The sequence below is a fragment of the Numenius arquata genome, chromosome 27 (genome assembly GCF_964106895.1).
Source record: "Numenius arquata chromosome 27, bNumArq3.hap1.1, whole genome shotgun sequence".
NCBI lineage: Eukaryota > Metazoa > Chordata > Aves > Charadriiformes > Scolopacidae > Numenius > Numenius arquata.
The window spans coordinates 2,091,473-2,111,712 of record NC_133602.1 but is presented as its reverse complement, the minus strand read 5'-3'; the positions used below and the strand labels follow the sequence as shown (position 1 = coordinate 2,111,712).

Below are 20,240 nucleotides of genomic sequence, written 5' to 3'. Positions count from 1 at the left end.
GAAATCTCAGCTAAAGCCAGGATGAGCCAGATTTGCTGCCTGTTGTGGCTGAGCCTGGTCTGGGGTGGGCACAGGAGGCTGCCGGGTGCCGCTTGCTACGGGGAAGCAGGAGATCCAGGCAGAAATCTCCCATTTTTCCCTCCCAGCAGGGGATCCCTGTCTCTTAGCCCATCCCAGGTGCTGCCGGCCGCAGGCACGGGGGCCTCCTGCCATGGAAATCTCTCTGGCTCTCCCCTCTCAGCACGTTCATCCCTGCCCCCCCAGAAGGAGCCCTGGCCTGGCCACGGGCATGGGGAAACTGAGGCACGGAGCAGCGCGGGGCTGCACCCCGGGTCCAGGCAAGGGATCACAGCTCAAGCAGCAGCCTGTGCCTCCCACACCTCCATCTCCCTGCTCCCAGCCCCACTCCCTCCTCCATCACCCCCCGGCAATGCGGGAGGAAGCCGCCACCGGGCTCCCCTCGCTGCTGGACTTACTTGGAGAGAGGTGGGGGGCCATGGGGCTGGGGGGGGCCGTGGCGGCGGCCGTGCCGGGAGCCTGCGAAACGCTTCCTCGATCGCTCCCTGTGTGTAGCCTTCAAACCTGTTTAACCAGCCCCAGGTGGGGCCGGGCTGAAAAGGCAGGCGCAGCCGCCTCGCCCCACGCGGGGCCGAGCCCCATGGCGGCCCCTCCAGCCCTCTGCCAGCCCCACAGCCCACCCTGAGCCCGGGGACTGTCCCCGTGGGGGACGGCCACCACCGAGGGGTCAGCGTGGGGCGGCGTGTCCCCTCCCAGCGGGGTCCCGGCACTGTGACCAAAGCTTGTCCTTGAAATGTTATCAGTAACCAGTGCTGAAAATACACTTAATGTGTATTCCCACCGGTAACGAGGATTCTCTCCTTTAATTTATCAAGCGTGAGCTAAGGAGAAGAACTCCTGCTCGAGGGAGGCGAGTATCGTACCGTCCTCGAGGAGGCACATCGAGCGTGAGGACCTCGACGATGGTACTAACCTACAGCTTCTGAGAACTTTAGCCAACGCGGCAGGAAAGCGAAAATCCTGAGCGTCCTAAGCCGATCCGCCTTCGTTATAACGCTAACAATCACCCCCATAGGCCGAGAAGACCCTTCTCCAGGTGAAGCCCCTTCCCTTGAGCAGGCGTGGGAGCTATAACGCGATGGTGTAATCGTACGTAAATTAACAACCAACGAAATATAGGTCGGAGGTACTGACATTAGAATGAAGTTGTAAAACGCGTATTAAAATCACACAGAGAGCTCTGACGGGGGTGCGTGACAGAAGGATTCCCCCGTGCACCAGGTGCTGGAAATAAACTAATGTTGGGTTTTCTAAACTACACCCCGGTTTGGGGAGTGACGGTTTTGTTACGGGTTTTGGTAGCAGGGGGGCTGGGGAAGGAGAAGCCCCAGTGCCTGTCATGGCGGAGGCAGGACAGGCCTCATCTCCTGTGAGGGCCGTGGCCGTGCCGAGGGGTGACACACCAAAGGGACACCGGGGAGCCCCCAGCCCAGCCGGCAGCACCCGGCGTCCGCGCTCCATGGCAGCGTGAAGGGGTCCCCAGGGCTGGGGAGGGATTCCTGCCGCCATCTCAGCTCACGGCCCCCACAGCGATGGAGGGTGGCCCCTGCGTGAGCCCTCGGGGCGGCCCTGAGGTGCCAAACCAGGGGGACGCCTTGGCGTGGGGCAGCCATAGGGAGGGTTCACCGGGGGAACCGGCAGCGGCCCTCAGGCCCGGCTCCGGGCAGGGCCCTCCATTAGGCCTCGCTGCCTGAGGCCGCCGCCGCCATGTTTGCCCGCACCAAGTGCTGGCGCGGCGAGAGGGCGAACTCTCGCGAGGTGAGGCCGGCCCCGCCGCCGCCATGTTTGCCCGCCGCCGGCCGGTCTCGCGGGGAGTCTCGCGAGAGCGGCGCGGGGCAGGGGGCAGCCGCGCAGCCATGGCGGCCGAGCGGGGCCGGGGGCGGCGGCGGCGGCGGGGACCGGCGGGGCGGCGCGGCCGGTGCTGAGAGGGTGGGCGGGTGGAGGGGGGTCTCGGCCGGGCGGGCCGGGCCTTGCCCTCGGCCGGGCGCCATGAGCCAGGGCGGCGGGGCTACCGGCGAGAGCGGCGAGCCGGAGGCCAAGGTGCTGCACACCAAGCGGCTGTACCGGTGAGGAGAGGGGCCTCGGATGAGGGACCGGGGGAGAAGATGGAGGGGGTCAGGGGAGAGATGGGGAGCGGGGGAAGGAGATGAGGGGGTGCAGGGGAAAGTAGGGGGGGCGAGAGGAGATGGGGCGGGGTCCGGAGGAGGTTGGGGGGACCCAGGCGGAGGGGACTGAGGGAATTTGGGGAAGGTTGAGGGGAAGGAGGTGGGAGAAGGCGTCAGGGAAGGTTTGGGGGGGCTGGGGAAGGAGATGGCGGCATCGAGGGAAGGCTGGGGGTTTACGGGGGGTGAGGGGGACCCAGGGGAGGCTGGAGGGGGACCTGGAGGGAGAAGGAATGCAGGGGAGACCGGGGGGAGGGGGGTGAAGGGATGTTCAGGGAAGATGGGGGAGGAACGAGGTGGTGGGACGTAGAGAAGATTGGGGGAAGCAGGGGAAGGGGGCAGCCGGATTTAGGGAAGGTTGAGGTGAAGAAAATGAGGGGAAATCCAGGGGAAGTGAGGCAGTGCTAAGGGAAAGGAGAAGGGAGAAACTGAGGGAAGATCAGGGGGAAGGGGATTGTGTGGGATCCAGAGGAGATGCAAAATACACGGGGTGGGGGTGTGGCACGGAGGAAAAAGGGGTATGGGGGGTCCAGGGGGATGAGTCAAAACAAAGTTGGGGGGAAAGGAGCTGTGAGGGATCCAGAGAAGATGGGAGAGCAGTGGAGAGATGGGGGAAGAAGGCAGGTGAGAGGATAGGGAGAGCATGAGGGAAAGGGGGTGTGGGGCACCCAGGGAGATGGGTCAGGACGTGCGGGATGGAGGAGGGAGCTCTGCGGGATTCGGGAGTGACGGGGGCTGAGGGGGAAGGAAGTGTGGGGATGCAGTGGGATAATGGCAAGATGTGGGGGATATCCAAGGAGAGGAAGAATGGAGAGGGGGTCCCTGGCATTGACAGTAGACAGGGATTCCGTGGAAGGGCTGGAGAAGAGGGTGTGATGAGCAGGAACTTGAGCCAGGGCACTTTCCTGCTGTGTGGAAGGCAAGGCTGCTCTAGCTGCGGGTCTTTACCAATAAAACGCTCCCTGGGACTCCACTCTCACTTACATCTCTGCACCGCGCATTGGAAATAGCGCCAGAAGACAAGATTCAGGAAATAGCGGTGGCCTTGGTCAGCTCAGCCCAGCAGGGATGAGATGCCTGGCCTCGGCTTTGCTGATGACTTGTTTCGTGCATGTGGCCCGGAAATTGTCCCTTTTTGTCTCAGTTTCTCCATCAATACATCAGATTCGTAGTGGAGTTTCAGCAGTGACAGTGTGGTTTTGAAGATGAGCAAAATAATGAAGGCAAGAGATGGATGTTTTTTCTGGGCTTCATTTTCTTTGTGTCTTGCTGACTTGGTCGGTGACATTGGGCATGCCCTTTCATCTCCTGGAACCTCTCTGCCCTCGTCTAAACCAGGGCAAGGCTTGCTTCCCTCTGAGAAATCGGGCAAGATCCTTGCCCAAAAGTCCAAAGCAGTAATAGCAGGTTGGAGTGGTAGTTCCTAGAATTTGTTTGTTTCCATAATGCGCTTTGTACAAGCACGTTCCCTGTGCTTTGAAGTTCTCTTGGGTGCATTTCTCTTTCTTATTGCAAGGTCAGTGGTAAGACACAATGGCTGGGATTACCTGAGGTGAGGTGTGGGCTGTGTTGTCGTGCTGGAGGCACCTGTGGGGCTGTGGGGCTCAGTATGTGCTGTCCCACCGAGATACCCCATTTGATCTTAGGGATGGCTTCCCACATCTGCGGTAGCTGAGCTGCTGCAGCGTAACACCTTGCCCGCCGCTGCCTGAGGTGTGGTGGCCAGGATCGGAGAGGATGTGTGTGCTGCTGCTTGCAAAAGAGAATGCGTTTTGTTTAAACCACTTTCATCAGTGTTTAAGATGTGTTTTACTTTGTGGTCACAGTGGACCAGGAATGTGTGTGCTTCTTGTCTCACCTGACAAGCGGTGCCTCGCTGTGCCGCTGCAGCTGCCAAGTGAACGTCCCTCAACCAGGCATGGGGCTGGTCACCAAGGCAAGGAAGCAGTTGTTTTCTGTTTAAATTTTTATGGCAAAATAAGGTATGTGGTTGCTTTATAGCATTTTTACAGCAGAAAAAGAAAACCACACTCCTGTAGAGCTGGCTCTTCTTTTAGCTGGAAGTAAAGTATTGTGATTTTAGTGCAGGATTTATAATACCTGCAGTGGCCACAAATTTTCTTGCTACATAGCTGATAGCTCTCTTAGAGAGCTTTCTACCGTAACAGTCTCCTGTCAATTCTTCTGTGTTTCAGCCTGAAGTTCAGTTAGATGAAGCGGTAACTTCCTGCCCCGGAGAAGCACGTTGTACTCTGTGTGGTGACTGACTGTCTCTGAAACTTTTGGCCGTTGGATTAAACAGTGTCTTTGAATCGCAGATGTTTGAATGTCACAGTCCCAGCTATAAACTGTGCCCACATGGGATCAGCTTTAGGTCTGCTTGTGAGAGCAGTGGGAGTTCAGCTCAGGTCTCCGCGGTTCTTGGCAAGTGTGTTGGCCATTGGGGTGTCCTTTTGGAGATGTGGTTGCCCATTGCTGTCCGTAGGATGGTTTTGATCTTTTCCATTTAAATCTTCCTGGGTTGGTAATGCCTGAGTTTCACCTCAGAATGTGGTAACTGGATTATCCTGGGTGCTGTTTTACGATGTGTGTTTTAGCGTAGGGTGACTGGATTTATTTTACAGATTTTTTTTTTTTTTTCTGGGTAACCATTAGCTCATTGGCCTTACGTTACTATTCTTGTCTGCCAGCCTTGTTCTGGGCAGTATTATTTGTGTACTGCCACATGCCAGAATACAAATGAATGGCTGCAGTTCCTTTTCCCGAGAAATGTCTTACTCCTCAGAGACTGTGGCTCTGAGTGATGTATTAAATAAAGAAATAGAGAGAGGGAAAATAATTCTTCCTGCCCCATCCCAGAATGTTAGTGGCATGGAAGGAGAGTGATAGATGGGTGTCTGCGTGGCTGAAGAGGACTTCACCTTGGACCATTTCCACCCTGCTTGGCATGATGTGCTGTGCTTGGTTCTTTTAATAGACTGGCATCTGATTTGCCTCCTCTGTGGTTCTGATGTGCTGTCTGAAAGCAGTGTTTAAACCCAGCAGGTATAAAAATGGGTACTGGGACAAAATTTGGCCGCTTAACTGCTAAGTAAAGCTCAGCCCGTGGTCTCAAGCCACCCAAGACACAAATGCTAAATTGCCTTTTAATCAGTGCATGGTCTGTAGCGCCTGTTTTGATGTTTGCTAACATTTTTGGAGTGAGGCTGGCTTTTTGTCCTCACCGTGTCCCCTTTCCTCACCGCTGCGGACATGGGATCCTTGCAGGTCGTCACAGGCTGTCACAGATTCTTTACTCCCGCCTCCGTCTCCTCCAGCAGCACCACGGAGCTCGTGCTAAGAAGACACTTGAGCGTGGGGTCTGCCCTCTGCCTTACGGCTCAGGAACCCACATCCTAAAAGATAAACTTTGCTGCTTTCGAGTCACCAACACTCTGTTTTTTTAATGAACCCATAAAAAGTAGCAGAAGCTGCCAGTGTCTTCATGTGCCCATCCCTGCCTGTTGTAGGATGGTGTGGGAGTGTAGGATACACTCTCCAGGGTGTCACCCACCCTGTGCTTGAGGGGAAGGTGAAACACCCTCCAGTGTCCCTGCTCAGAGAGTCCCCGGAAGGAAACTTTTCTGTACTTATGTTTGGCAGGAGTTTGAGTGTGAGGAGGTTTTCCTTAACTGCTTGAGCCCATTTCTTCCCCGCTGTTGCTGTTGGCAGCCAAATAGCTGTCTGTTTGCTCGGAGCTGGGTTAACGGGGCTCAGTTAACAGGGCTGGTTGGACTTGATGATCTTAAAGGTCTTTTCCAACCATAATGATTCTACGAACTTGGAAAGGGGGTTCTGGCAACTGCTTTTTTAGTAATTCCTGTTATTTCACGGGTCTCACGCTGCGCAGTATCAAGATGCATTTCTGTCACTGCTGAACTCGGGAGGGTTCTTAGATGAGGTTTTGTGACCTGTTTTTTTCAGATATAAAAAAAATTGAGGCTTGTTTGGCATGTGAGCTACTGAGCAGTGGGAGAACCTGGACCATATGCCCATAGGGGAATCTGAATTGAGTAAGTGGCAGGAGGAGGAGTCGGTGTTGAGTCGTCGAATACAGTTAACTTGCCCCTGAGGATTTGGACACGTGTGTTCACACCGGCACATGTGACATCCCGCCCTCAGGGCCGACCGTGTCCCTGGGTGCAGGTGTTGACTGCTTGTAGTCACCGTGAAATCATTTCCCACCTTGAGGTGACAGTGACATGTGAGCTCGTATCAGACATGCAGTGGCTGCCGGGCACAGTGAATACATTTTTTACAGCTATTTTGAAGATGTAGAGGCCACCTATTTTGGGAGTAGAGGATCATAGTTTTCCTATACTTCTCTCTGGCAATCAAATGAATCAGCAGTTCCCCTTTCTTCTGGTGGCCCTTCTGCGTAGGAAACAAATCAGTTCCCCGTGAGCCCAGCTCTTCGCTTCCTGCTGAGGGTCTTTGAGAGATGCGGTGACAGGACGTTAATCACAGGTTGCAGTAAGGATGTGTTTATTGCCTGTCGCTCCGTGGAGATCTATTTTGGGGAAGCTAAATGTGTCCGTGGGGCTTCTTGGTTCCCCCCGTCCCCCCCCCCTCCGCCGGTACATTGTGAGCTTGGATGAATGCTTCATACTTACTGCCTTTTACCTGTAAACCAAAAAGCATTTTGCTCTCCTTATTTACTGGTGAGGGTACTGGGTTGTTAGAGTTTGCAAAGGTCTTTCAGGCCACGTGAGAAAGATGCTGGTGAGCAGAAGTGACTGTGGATATCAAGGTTAGTAGCAGATGTTTGTGTGTGATTCTTACTCTGTTCTTGGTTTCCTTCATGATTATTTAGGAAGAAGTTGGTTCAATGCTATGGTGTTTTGATCTCCCAGGCCATTGAGTGAGACAGTCCTTTTCCCTGCGCTTCTCTTCTGTCAGGTTCTGTGGTTTACTGGAAACAAATGAGATTTCCAGTTACCCTTGAATGAAAGGCTTCCCGTGGTGTAGCATGAGGTGGGACATTTTCTCTTTGAGTTCCTGAACATTCTGGGTTTTTTCGGGGAGGTTCCTTTTGTGTGGTGGGTCTGTGGAAGGAGATTTGCCCTGCGAGGACGGGGCTGGTGTGTGAAACCGTCAGTTACTTCACAGTAATAGCTGTAGTTTTCAAGGAAGTGGCGGTGGTTTCAGGCTACCTCCTTAGCATGCGGGTTTGTGTGCTTTCACTTGCTTGTGAGTGCCCTGGGTTCACTGGTTGTGTGCGTGATGGAAAACACGGTTCAGTCCTTGTGTTGTGCTGCGAGTGTGGTGAGGAGCTTGCGTTGGGATTTTGGGGGGAGTTTGCGCTGAGATTTTGGGGAGGAGAAGTAGGCTGGGAGCAGCATCCAGCTGTTCCGCTCTGCAGAAGTTTGCTCTGATCAAGTGTCTCATGCTGTATTTACAACGCATCTTGTTTGTCTTCACCTTCTCGTTCAAACAGCTCTGGAGTGTGGCAGCTCGGCAGCGGCAGCAGTGAAGGTGTTAGAGCAGACAAGTGACGGATGTGAAGCCGAGGGGGGAAACAAGTACCTGTGGAGTGTGATAGCTGATGGTTGGGGGTGCTTGGAGGACAGATTTCTTAGAGGAAGATCTCGAGTCAACAGCTGGGAAAAGTTTATTTCAGGAGTCAGTTTATTGGCCTCAAATAGAGGTTAACAAAGGCAGAGCTTTAGAGATGATCTCGCTTGGAAGGAAGGGTTTAACACGGCTGGTCGATTGTGCTTTATCAAACTCCGTGAGATGTTGAGGGTACTGTCTGGAGGCACTAAAGCTTCTCTAAGTCCCTGGGTTTATTTCACTGCAGCGTTTTAGTCTGATTTGTTCACAGCTCCAAACTTTCGAGTACTTGAGATTTTACACACAGTGCGGTGTTCCTCCTCCAGGAGGAGAGTCTTGGGCAGTGATTCACAGCAGTATTTTTTTGCATGACTCAGAGGTTTGGAGGGGGTGCTTGGTCTGGCTTTTAGTGGAAAAATCCTGTCACAGATTTCATATTTCAGGCTGGGCTTGAGTACCTCTGTTACCTATCCTGGAGAGATCTTTAAGGGCTTTAATCGATGAATCACTGTAACGGAGATCGGGAGGTTTTGGCCAATGAGTGATGGGAGTTGCCTTCTTTCATAGACAAGTATGTGAGGAAATGAATTGGTGGGGGTTTGACTCTTACCCTCTCAAAACAGTCATTGTTAGAAATCAATCCAATTTTTTTAATTCATAGAGTTTAAGATGTTTAAATTAATCTGGGTGTATATATAGCATGATTTAATTGCTGAGGTTAGAAGTTGCTGACATGTCCACAGACATTTCTGACTTTGCCACTGTAGAAATAATTGACATTTTTGACAAGACAGGCAGCGGTAACTGGTCATTAAACAGCTGATTTGCAGCAAAATCATTACAGGGTACATAACTGCTTTTCTCTTATTTCCATAAGCTTTTTAAAATAGAGTGCAGAAAGGAAATCAATTGATATGGTGTGGTGGTATAATGTGGCTTGCTAGTAATGGAATTAACTGGGCTGGTGTGGTTCCGTGCAGACATCCTGCATCTCATGGACTGGTCCCAGATAAACAGCTATTGTGAAACTCTTCTTTTTGTGTCACCTTGCAGAGCAGTGGTAGAGGCCGTCCATCGTTTGGATCTCATCCTTGGTAATAAGGCAGCGTATCAGGAAGTGTTCAAGCCAGAGAACATCAGCTTGAGGAACAAGTAAGTTGTGCAACACCTTGGTTTTTTAGATTTCGATGAGATCTGAGGGAGAAGTTCTTTGCTGTGAGGGTGGTGAGAGCCTGGCCCAGGTTGCCCAGAGAAGCTGTGGCTGCCCCATCCCTGGAGGGGTTCAAGGCCAGGTTGGAGGGGGCTTGGAGCAACCTGGTCTGGTGGGAGGTGTCCCTGCCCAGGGCAGGACGGGGGAGTGGGTGATCTTCAAGGTCCCTTCCCACCCAAACCATTCTGTGAATCTATTTGGCTGGAGAAAATCCACGTGAAGCAACACGTGAAGGGTTTGAATCTGCGGTCTCACAGTGTGTTCAATTCGTAGTGCCCCTGATGACCTGGGATCCCTCCAGGTTTTGAGGCAGAGGCAAGATCTCAGATCTGTGTGTGAGCAGCGCCTCACCACACGGCCCAGGGCTGGAGGCTTTCCTGGGTGTCACTGTAATATGAAGAAGACATCTTCACGTTGGCCAATGCCTTCCTTGTAATGACCTTTAAAAAACTGTGTGGTGAAGAAACTTCTTATATGTGCATGAAATCTTTTATCAGGTTCAGAGAGTGCCTGGCAGGGATGATTTTTCTTAACTAATTTCTTAAGCTGTCAAGACAATTCCTGACATTACTGCGATGTAGGAAGTCCTGATGGCCAGCTGGGCCAAGGTGACTGGTGAGGTGTATGGCTCTTCCAGATGCTCTGGTGTGGGAGTGACACAAGCTGTACCGTCACCAGATGGCCTAGCTCATCCATCGGCATGAATTCAGATTTTCCTCTTCCATGCTTACGTAGTCACAGCTGTATTTGAAGCTTCTGTAGCTAAATGTCTGTTCTCTGCTGTCTCAGGCTGCGGGAGCTGTGTGTGAAGCTGATGTTCTTGCATCCAGTGGATTATGGAAGAAAAGCAGAAGAGCTGCTCTGGAGGAAAGTTTACTATGAAGTTATCCAGCTCATTAAAACAAATAAAAAGGCAGGTATCTATGGCTCTGGCATGAGAGAGTCTCTGGCTGTGCAGTGGGTGAGACCAAGTTAGAAGCTTCATTTGCTTGGAGAAGTTGTGGTCTGAGCATGGGGCAGGAACCCAGGTGCCCTTGAATTTTAATCGTGGGCTGACTACACTTTTTGTCGGGCTGTGGGCAGGTGAGCTGTGATGATCTGCTGAGAGAGCTGCCAGTGCAGAGAGTATTTCAACATAATTTGCTTAATTTGTATCTTCCCATCTTCAAAAGACATACATCTCTGTGTAGAACGGTGGTCTTAAGAGGCTTTTTCAGTGCTGATTGTTTGTGCTAGAGCTGATCACTGGAAGATGCTCACAATTATTCACGCTTGTATTTTCTAAGGCCATGAATTCTCTCCTGGTGATCTGTTTGTCTGAATGTCTTTAAGGTGCTCTAACCGAACACCTTGATTGTATTTATTTGTTGTTGTGTCAAGCGTTTCTCCTTCTTGATGTTGCCCCTTAGTAAATACCCCTGAGTACAAGATTGTTGAGCAAGAGAGGGGTACAGAACTGTGCAAAACCAGTTACAGCCGAGCTCCCCGTTACCTTGCTTCATAGTTGGTATAACTTGGGTGAGCAGCCTGAGGTGTAACCCCGACTGCGTTGACATATTCTCGTTTGTCCTCCCCGCAGCACATTCACAGCCGGAGCACTCTGGAGTGCGCCTACCGGACTCACTTAGTTGCTGGCATAGGGTTTTACCAGCACCTTCTGCTCTACATCCAGTCCCACTACCAGCTGGAGCTGCAGAGCTGCATCGACTGGACACACGTAACGGACCCTCTCATAGGTCAGTGCTCGGCGCGTTGGGCTCGTGGGCAAAGCCGAATCCCCAGACAGGTGGCTTCCCCTTGGTTAGTCCAGCTTTCTTTCAGCATTCAAGGGATTATCTTTTTTTTTTTTTTTTTTCCCCCTGATTAGCTGTTTAGAACAGACTGTCTGTGCTGCTCTCTTCTCCATGGCACTGTTTTCCTGTTTTCTTGAATTATTTTTTTTTTTTTTTAATACTAAACTAGGGAAGAAAGAAGGGTTTCTAACAGGAAGAAAAAGCTTTTAGAAAATTCTTTAGTAACTGTTTGGTGATGGCATATTTTTGTGGAAAATTGAAGAGCACTTCTGGCTGAACAGAATGTTTTTAAAAGCTTAATTAGAGTAGACAAATGGGCTGTTGGGGTTCTTGAAATCACCAGATTTTTGTCAGGACATCCTCTTCACTAGGTGTAAGATACCGTTCCTCCTCTTGGTGCCCCTTCTATCTGAGCTCCCTTCACGTTCTTCCTGGTTGTACTGGGTGTAGCTGTGAAACTGCTGGTGAAAGGAGGACTGAGAACACGAGGACGTTGCTGTGACATAGTACAGTGCTACCTGTCCCGCGGAACTGCCTCTGTCCCTGCCCTTAGACACAGGGTGATTTGAGGGATCTCACCTCTTAGGGAGGGAAGAATAAGAGCGTTCACAGCCTGAGACAGCTTAAGGCTGCGTTTGCATTCACGTCCTCGATTACCTTGTAATAGTCTGTTCACATTTGCTCCTGGGTTATGCTCAGTGGCCTCAAGGCACGTGTTTCTGTGAGAAATGGAGCCTCTGTGTATTTTGTGATCTGTGACACAAGGGTTTAATTGGCAGGAGCGGGCACAGCAGAAACAGGCATAGGAGAAGTTAGCATGTCTTTAGCAATAGAGCGTTTTAGTTGCTGGTATCCTATTCTTAGTGCTGGGAGATGATTGTATCATGATTGGCTTTGAAATGTCATTTAGAGGCAGATGTCCCTGGCAACTGTTGCTTTGAGAAATGTGGCTCAGTGCTGCAGAATTAATAAATTCTCAAAATGCGCATCCCAGATGGGTTTGTACCCTGTGGTGCGTGATTGCATTTGGAAGACACCCCTTATTCAGGTTTCCTAATGTGTTCAGACTCTTTAATTAAAAGGATGCAGCAGATGAGTACATAACTGGATTATAGAGATACAACCTTTCGTATCTGGAAAAGATGGATGTGTAAGAATCCCGTAGAACTACAAATTAGGGTGGACACAACTTGATGGTTGTATAAATGGGAGCAGGAGGATTCAAAGTGAAAAAGAAAGCGAGGATGGGTCCAGTAGCGTACGTGGGCACGGATTTGAAGGCCGGTATTTGTATAATGCAACTGATACAATGCCTGTTATAAGTGAGAACTATGCCTCACTGGTCACTTTAGAGTGAAGTGAAATCTGGAGGCTTTTAAACTAAGCGCGGGAGGGAAGCAGCTCAGACAGGAGCTGGATGGGGCTTAAAAACCTTCCTTTGGGATTTGTGCTTGAGGGAATTTTCTCCTCCAGAAGCTGGGAGTCCTTGGTAAAAGGAAGACTGAACGGTCCTGGTCTGCCCGGGGGCAGTAAATGCCCTCTGGAGAGGAAGCAGAACAGCGGCCGTGTCCTCCTGGTCTCTGGCAGTGCCATGGCCCCGCTGGCCCTGGGGAAGGTGCTGGTGGGGAGAGGGGAAGCAGGGTCTTGCCAGCGGCAGCCCCTCCCAGGAGCTGAGTCATGTTTGGTGGCTTAGGTTAGTTCAGGTCAGCTGGCTGCAGCCTTCCTCTGGTGCTTTCGACACTTTCCACTGCCTGAACTGCCTTTTTTTTTTTTTTTTTTTCCCTTCTTTTGTAAGTTCAGCGTAGAATAGAATAGAATATTTCAGTTGGAAGGGACCTACAACAATCATCCAGACCAACTGCCTGACCACTTCAGGGCTGACCAAAAGTTAAAGCTTGTTATTAAGGGCATTGGCCAAATGCCTCTTAAATGCTGACAGGCTTGGGGCATAGACTGCCTCTCCAGGAAGCCTGTTTCAGGGTTTGACCACCCTCTCGGTAAAGAAATGCTTCCTTGTGGACAGTCTGAACCTCCCTTGACACAGCTCTGAACCGTTCCCATGCATCCTATCGCTGGATCCCAGGGAGAAGAGCTCAGTGCATCCCTCTCCCCCTCTCCTCCCCAGGAAGTTGCAGAGAGGTCGCCCCTCAGCCTCCTTTGCTCCAGACTAGACAAGCCCAAAGTCATCAGCCAGGCTCTGGGACAAGGAATGTCCTCATGGGACATTCCTTCCAGCCCTTTCTCTAGCTTGGTTGCCCTCTTCTGGACAGAGACAGTTCTTCTGAACTGAGAGCAGCCGCCCTGTCTACAGCGCGTGTTTACTGTCCTCATTTTTGCCTTGTTTTACTTCTCTTCCTCCCTTTTTGGTTGGCCAGCCCTAAATCTACATCTCAGTCTTTGAGACAATGAGTTTGTTTCCATCTTCGATGTTGGGGAGGGCTCCTGCGCTGCTGCCAGGTGTGAGTGTGCTCAGACTTTGTTCTGGCTCCCGGGGCTTTGTGCTGGCTCCCGTCCGAAGGTCTCATTAGCCACGTGAACGAATCGGCCTCTCAACAGGCCTTATTAGCCTCTGCTCGATGCTGTGTTAACACGATCACATGGCGTGTAGACAGGAATTGGCCTTTGTCCCCTCATCTGAGCGCAAATGGAGCCAGCTCTCGGTGGCATTCCTTGTAGACAAAGTCTGAGTGACATCATTTCAGGGACTTAGTGCTGAGGTGACACACGCTGCTCCTCATCAGTGGGGAACTGAGCAGGGACCCCTCTGCTACAGAGATGATGAGGGGACTAGAACATCTCTCTTAGGAGGAAAGGCTGAGGGACTTGGGGCTTTTTAGTCTGGAAAAAGAGAAGACTGAGGGGGGATCTGATCAACGCCTAGAAATGCTTCAAGGGTGGGTGTCAGGAGGATGGGGTCAGTCTTTTTTTCAGTGGTGCCCAGGGACAGGACAAGGGCAAATGGGCACAAACTGGAACATAAGAAGTTCCATCTCAGCATGAGGAGGAACTTCTTTCCTGTGAGGGTGGCAGAGCCCTGGAAGAGGCTGCCCAGAGAGGTGGTGGAGTCTCCATCTGTTCAAACCCCGCCTGGACACGTTCCTGTGGGACCTGCTCTGGGTGGACCTGCTCTGGCAGGGGGTTGGACTAGATGATCTCCAGAGGTCGCTTCCAACCCCATAGCATTCTGTGATTCTGTGAGTGGGTGAGCATCAGTGTCTACACGTCTCCTCTATGTTTATTTTCCACATTTTGACAACAAGAGCAAATCAGTGCTGGTCTATAAGATGCCACAGATGGCAACCAACAGTGTGGTCTGACCACGTGCTCTTTGTTTTCATCCGGTGAAATGTTGGGTGTTTCGGAGGCTGCTCCTGTGTCTGTCCAGCACCCGGCGCTGTCTGTGATTTCATATTTCCCGTGTAGGCTGCAAGAAACCTGTGTCTGCCTCGGAGAAGGAGATGGAGTGGGCACAGATGGCGTGTCACAGATGTCTGGTGTATCTGGGAGATCTCGGTAAGGACAGCGTCGTCTTTCAGGGCAACCCTTAATGCATTGAAAAGATGGTGCCTGCACGGTGCTGAGTCCATCGTTAGTCACCAGCCGCAGTGACGTGCGGACAGTGGTTTCCCTCTGACCCATTTGATTTTGGTTTTGGGCAAGTAGCTGAGGAGTTTGCTGTTGATAACCAGCTGTGTCCGTGGCTGCGTAAGAACTGAAGCTTTTGCTTTTATTTACGTTGTCTGGGCAGTGTGAAGGAAACTCAGTGGGCTGATTTCTCAGTTGAGATTTGCTCTAAGGTTGCCTTACGGAGCCACTGCCACCAGCACAAGTGTGAGCGCACGTCAGATTTGTTAAGCAATATTTGAATCAATCCAGAGTGGTCAGACCCCTGGGACAAAGCCCTAGGTTCTTTGTCACTGTGTCTGGCTGCGTGTCGTCCTTTTTATAGCAGACGTGTCTATCCCACAGTCACGACCTCCTGAAGCGTGTGGTGTGTCAGCTTCTTGCTCGATTGTGAACATGTGGGAGTGAAGGCAGCGAGAAAACATGTAATTGTGTGAAAAGCAGCTATTTGAAGTGTGGCGCGGGGAAATGTGCTTGACACGCAGCAGCCTTCGAGCTCTTGAAAGCTGTTTGGCATTTTATCGCTGTGCATGAATCAGCCTAAAAATGGCATTGTAAATTAAATGTCTTACGGGGGTAGTAAAAATGACTTACCTGACTGGTGGGAGAGAAGTGTGCTCACCTCCTCACAATGCTTTCACCTGAGGTTTCCAAAATGCCTACTGTTGTCCAAAAAAATAATTATAATAAATTAGTAAAGTGCAGTCTGGCCACAGCCAGGTATTTGTATATATGTGTCAGCTGATGTGCTTTATATTTCACACTCTGTAGTAGGATATAGTCTGTTTGAGGTGCTGGAAAATGGAGCACAACTCTGAGTTATTTCCAGGATAAATGAATCGGCGCTTAACGCTTGGGGCAGAAGAATGTCTTCCTTCTGCTCGCATGCTGCCACGAGTGTTGAGGGGTATCCCCTCTGCCCGACGTCCCGGGGGCTGTGCTGTGCGGAACAGCGCGGTTAAAGCACTTCAAACGGGCCTGGCAAACCCTCTGCGTTCCTGTGTTTTGCCAAGAGCAGTTCTTTGATGGATTTGTTGACTTGGCCAGTATTTCTAGTTTTGTGGTATTTTCAATCTGTGGGGAAGCTGTGCTTCGCTGCAGAAGGGAAGAGAAGACTCTGCCTTCTGGTTTCTGATGGGGGATGTGTGGTTTTCTTTCAGCTCGCTATCAGAACGAGCTGGCAGGTGTGGACACGGAGCTGCTGGCTGAGCGGTTTTACTATCAAGCCCTTTCTGTTGCCCCACAAATTGGTGAGTGAGTTACTGTGAATTTTTAGTTGTTACAATCACGTTGCCACAACCTAAAAACAATCCTGTGTGACGCTGCGCTGGTTGGGTGTTACGGTTTGAGAAAACCCATAACAATTTATTGTTGTTTAGACAATTATTAAATCACCCGATGAGCCCTTCCCACCCGGAAAGGGGAATCAGGGAACACAAAGAAACACGAAGGTTGAAATATAAATAGATTTACTAGAATAAGACTAAATAATTAACAATAATACCAAAGAACTAGTATTAATCCCGATACTGATATAAGATATACAAGAATTATACTCAGCCAATTATATGAGTAGGAAGCTGTGCACTCCCTGCAGGGACAGCCAGTGTGGGACACTGCGAGAGCTGTGGCTTCGCGAGGAAGGGAAGGACTCAGGCGTCCGGCACCAGGGCAAGGAGTTGTCTGGGCCACCTCCGTCAAGGGAGAGAGAACTACGCAGCAAACTTTTGTAGTTTATATTGAATGTGACGTTCATGGTATGAACTAACCCTGTAGGCCAGCCTGGGTCAAGTGCTCAGGCCTTGCTTCTCCTCATCTCCCTGCACCTGGCAAGGCTCGAAAACACTAAGACCTTGAATCCCACAGAGCTTGGCGGGCTATAAAGTAAATATTTTAATGAATTCAGGCACTAGAGTCTTCTAAAAGTGCAGTTTTCCCCAGCATTAGAAGAAAAGTTAGTCCTGTGTCCCTCAACCCAGGGCATTAGATTTTTATCCTGCTGCTAAGAGAGGAGTGGTTTTATCCGCTGGTCAAAAGTACTTCCTTCTTTGAGAATCCCTCTTGCTGCCAAGCCAAAGAGAGGAGTTAAAGCATTGATGCCCTTTGCCAGTGACCTCAACTCACCCATCTGATAACCTCAGAACAGCTCAGGCTTCCATGGATGTGGTAACGTCATGCTCGTCTGGCTAAGGGAAGATCCAGCTGTCTGTTGCCAGAAGCGGAGCATTACTGGTCATCTCCCTCTTTTTACCCCTGCAAAAAAAAAAAATCTCACGTGCTCCTATCTCCTTCAGAAGTGACTGCCTTATGAGAACACGTTGTGGTGAGAGTTGAGGGCCTCTCTTATCATAAAAAGTGTTTTCTCTGTACTGTCTTTGCAGAGCTCTCAGTGAGTTATGTGACAGGCTGATCCCAAACACCAATAAACAACAAAAAAATTATGTACCACAGTGAGCTGGGACAGAGCTCTTAGATGCTGATAAGATGACATCTATGTCAGGAGAAATAGAGCGTTGAGGCTGGGGCATTATTCATACAGAGGAGGCGCATTGTTTGCTCTGCTTTCTTATGTAGATAACTGGCAGGAAGGTGGGGAGGATCTAAAAGCCCTATAAAACAGAAAAAAAACCCTGGGTGATGAGAGGATGGAGTAGCCCAGACTTGGTTCTGCAGCTTTACTACAGTTTGTGTCTCCTGACTTCCCTCCTGCATGGGAACGTAGTGAGAGGGGAAGGATCTTTCCAGCAGGGCCATTGGAGTGTGAGTTAACGGTGTTGTCCCTCCCTCATCACAGGGATGCCCTTTAACCAGCTGGGGACGTTGGCAGGGAGCAAGTACTACAACGTGGAAGCCACCTACTGCTACTTGCGCTGGTGAGTGTCGGTGGGCATCTCGGCTTCCCAGACAGAGAACCAGAGCATTGTGGCTGCTGGTGCCAGATTTTTTCTCCTTTACTTTGGACTCGTGACTGTTTTCAGCAGATGAGGTTCAGGGGAGGGGGAAGAGAGATGGGTTTATTTCACCCTTGAGCAGGACTGGTATTAAGAAGGAGCCTTGTCAAACCAAACCATCGTGCTGGTCGCTAAAATACCTGTTCAGGGCTGCACTTGGAGGGCAGGGTTTGATCTGAGACCCTCTGCCTGTGCTGGAGCCAGGTGTGAAGGGGAGCGGAGGTGCTGAGTGAGGCTCCCCACACAGTGGGATGGGTGGAATTCAGTTATCTCAACATGGCCCTAAGGCACGTATCTGAAAAGGTGTGTGAACGTTGCAGGTGGAGCTGTGGAACAGCCTGAAGTAGGGTTTGCAGACAGCAGTGGGGGTTACGTAGCCCAGCATGTTCAAACAAAAGCACTCAGCACCTATCTTCGTGCTTGGACACCTGAGTAACCTTCTTATGAATTAAAGCCATAAAATGTGAGCAACCTTGAGGCAGAGTAACTTTTGATGTGTTCTGTTTTGGTATCTCAGTATCCAGTCTGAAGTGTCCTTCGAAGGTGCCTACGGGAACCTGAAGCGGCTGTACGACAAAGCAGCCAAAATGTATCACCAGCTGAAGAAATGCGAGACCAGGAAGTTGTCTCCGAGCAAGAAACGGTGAGAGGGAACAGCAAAGGAGAGGGGTGCGGGCTGGGGGCTTGCAGTGCCACCAGTGTCACCCTCTGGGTTGAGGTGGTGTCTTTCTGGGAAGTGGGAGCTGGTGGATGGCTAATTCGAGGCAGTTGCTCTTCCCAGAACTTTGAGAACCCCAATCTAGATCCCATTCTTGATCGCTTGGGTCATAATTTCAGGAGAAAAGCTAAATGCTGGCTGGGTGTGGAGTTTGAGGTGAGAGATCTTCTCACTCTCCCCTGGAGCTGGTGACTGTTCATGAGGGTTGAGGCATATTGGTGGAAGTTAGAAGTGTATAAGCTGTGTTTTTTCTCCAGTTTCACCAGAATGTAGTTTTCAATTGGGACCCGCTTTACCTATTAATAGAGCTCTGTTAGTCTAGTCCCTCCCTGTGACGAGGTACCTGCTTTATGGTGTTTTCTTCTCAAATCTTTTTAGAGGCAAAGACATTAAGAGGTTGCTGGTGAGCTTCATGTACCTGCAGAGTCTTTTGCAGCCAAAGAGCAGGTAAGGTTCTGGCAGATTCTGTCTTCAGTTGGTAACTCGACAGTGGCAGAATTCAGAATTGGAAGAGACTGTTCCCTGCAGGATGACGGTGCTGGGGCTTTCTGCCAAAAGCTCCAAGACTTCAGTCTTCTAACCTTGCAGGGAGAGCGAAGACAACTGTCTTCCAAGGGAGGCTGAAATACCAAAGGGTTAACTACTTTGCAGCTCTGGCTGAATCAAGCCAGTAGCTGAGTGAAGGAATTCCTGAGCCCCCGTGCCGTACCGTACTATGCCTTCGGTGTTTCCTTGCCTTGTTCACTCATCAAATGCTTTTTCCTGGCAAGCGCTGGGTTTGGGCCGATGGGAATGCGAAGAGTCGCTGTCTGTACGTGTGCGGGGCTGCGCATTGCGTTTGGAAATGTGTAACCAAATACCTCATTCAAAGAAACAGCATAAACAGCGTAACCTGGGCACGCTTTGCACAGCTGGGTGATTTGGGTTTTGATTGCTTTTTTTTTTTTTTCCTTGGCTTTTCTCTGTCTCTGCTGGGAGGTTTTCAGGTGGTTGTAAATTAACCTCATGCTCCTTCAAACAGAGCAGGTGTTTTAAAGGGCTTGTCACAGGCTACAGTTAAACTCATCATGGGATAGTTTAGGTTGGAAGGGACCTTCTGGGGGTCCAGTCCTCCCCCAAAGTAGGGTCCACTGTGAAGGTAGATTCAAATGTGAGGTCAGATGAGGTTGCTCCAAGCCTCATCCAGCTGAGTTTTGGATGGATTTAAGGACAGAGATTCTGCGCCTCTCTGGTCCCCCTTCCAGTATCTGACCACCTTCACTGTGGATTTTTTTTTTTCCTTGCATCTAGTCTCATTTTCCTTTTCTTCAGCCTGTCCCCATTGCTTCCCTTCTTTTTGCTGAGCACCTTTGAAAAGAGTCTTCCTCAGTTTTCTGTAGCCACCTGTTTGGCATCTGAAAACAGAAGATTATACCCCCCAAGCCTTCTCTCTTTCAGGCTGAACAAACTCGATGCTCTTTGCCTCTTCTCATACACCACATTCTCTGTTCCCCTGGACAGTCCAATTTGTCAGTGTCTTCCTGTTTCCTTGGGTTGTTTTGTACTGGGCACCCTCAGACTGGACGCGGTACTCCAGATGCCATCTCACCAGTGCCAAATAGAGAGGGATAATTATTTTCCTGTGGAGAATGCTAAAGGCAGCAAAAAGTTTCGGATCCTGTGCCTTTGCTAATGCAGCCCAGTATGGGATTAGCTTTCCAATATTGACTTGTGCCAGAGTGGAACTTCAAGGCTCATTTAATATCTGCTTAACACATATTTAGCATGGAAGAAAATTGGAAATTACTTCAGTTTCCCAAGCACATTGCCCCCTGAAAAGGATTTGCTGGGTGTTTTGCAGACGGGTTTATTTTGTAACCAGGAGACTCCCGTGGCCCGTTATACTGAATACCGCGGGTGCTTCCTTTGAGGGAGCCAACAGCTACAGAGGATTTTAGAATATTCTTACAGGTCTGCAAGTTAGAGCCAGTGGAGGAGGAGAAGTTGAGTCCCCAGTTCGTGCGCTGCAATGTCATCCTTTAACTGAGCAGCGGATCCGGAACTGCTGCTGTTAGCATTGAGGTGCCCTGTGTATTTTAGTGGCTGCTGCCTGAGCTCCCAGGGAAGAACTCG

At 50.5% G+C, this 20,240-nt stretch overlaps 1 protein-coding gene across 3 annotated transcripts in view; it reads left to right on the top strand.

Moving 5' to 3' along the window:
* Nucleotides 1–2,015: 2,015 nt before the first annotated feature.
* Nucleotides 2,016–20,240, top strand: part of SMG5 (SMG5 nonsense mediated mRNA decay factor) — a 29,238-nt gene continuing 11,013 nt past the window's right edge. For 2 of the 3 annotated variants that reach the window (XM_074164429.1, XM_074164426.1), the window contains exons 1-9: nt 2,016–2,144; nt 8,886–8,984; nt 9,832–9,955; nt 10,622–10,778; nt 14,259–14,348; nt 15,620–15,709; nt 17,254–17,332; nt 17,928–18,053; nt 18,507–18,575. In XM_074164429.1, the coding sequence (XP_074020530.1) occupies nt 2,068–2,144; nt 8,886–8,984; nt 9,832–9,955; nt 10,622–10,778; nt 14,259–14,348; nt 15,620–15,709; nt 17,254–17,332; nt 17,928–18,053; nt 18,507–18,575 (911 nt within the window). In that variant the 5' untranslated portion in view covers nt 2,016–2,067. The remainder of the gene's footprint in view (nt 2,145–8,885; nt 8,985–9,831; nt 9,956–10,621; nt 10,779–14,258; nt 14,349–15,619; nt 15,710–17,253; nt 17,333–17,927; nt 18,054–18,506; nt 18,576–20,240) is intronic. The other variant, XM_074164427.1, reaches the window with a different exon arrangement.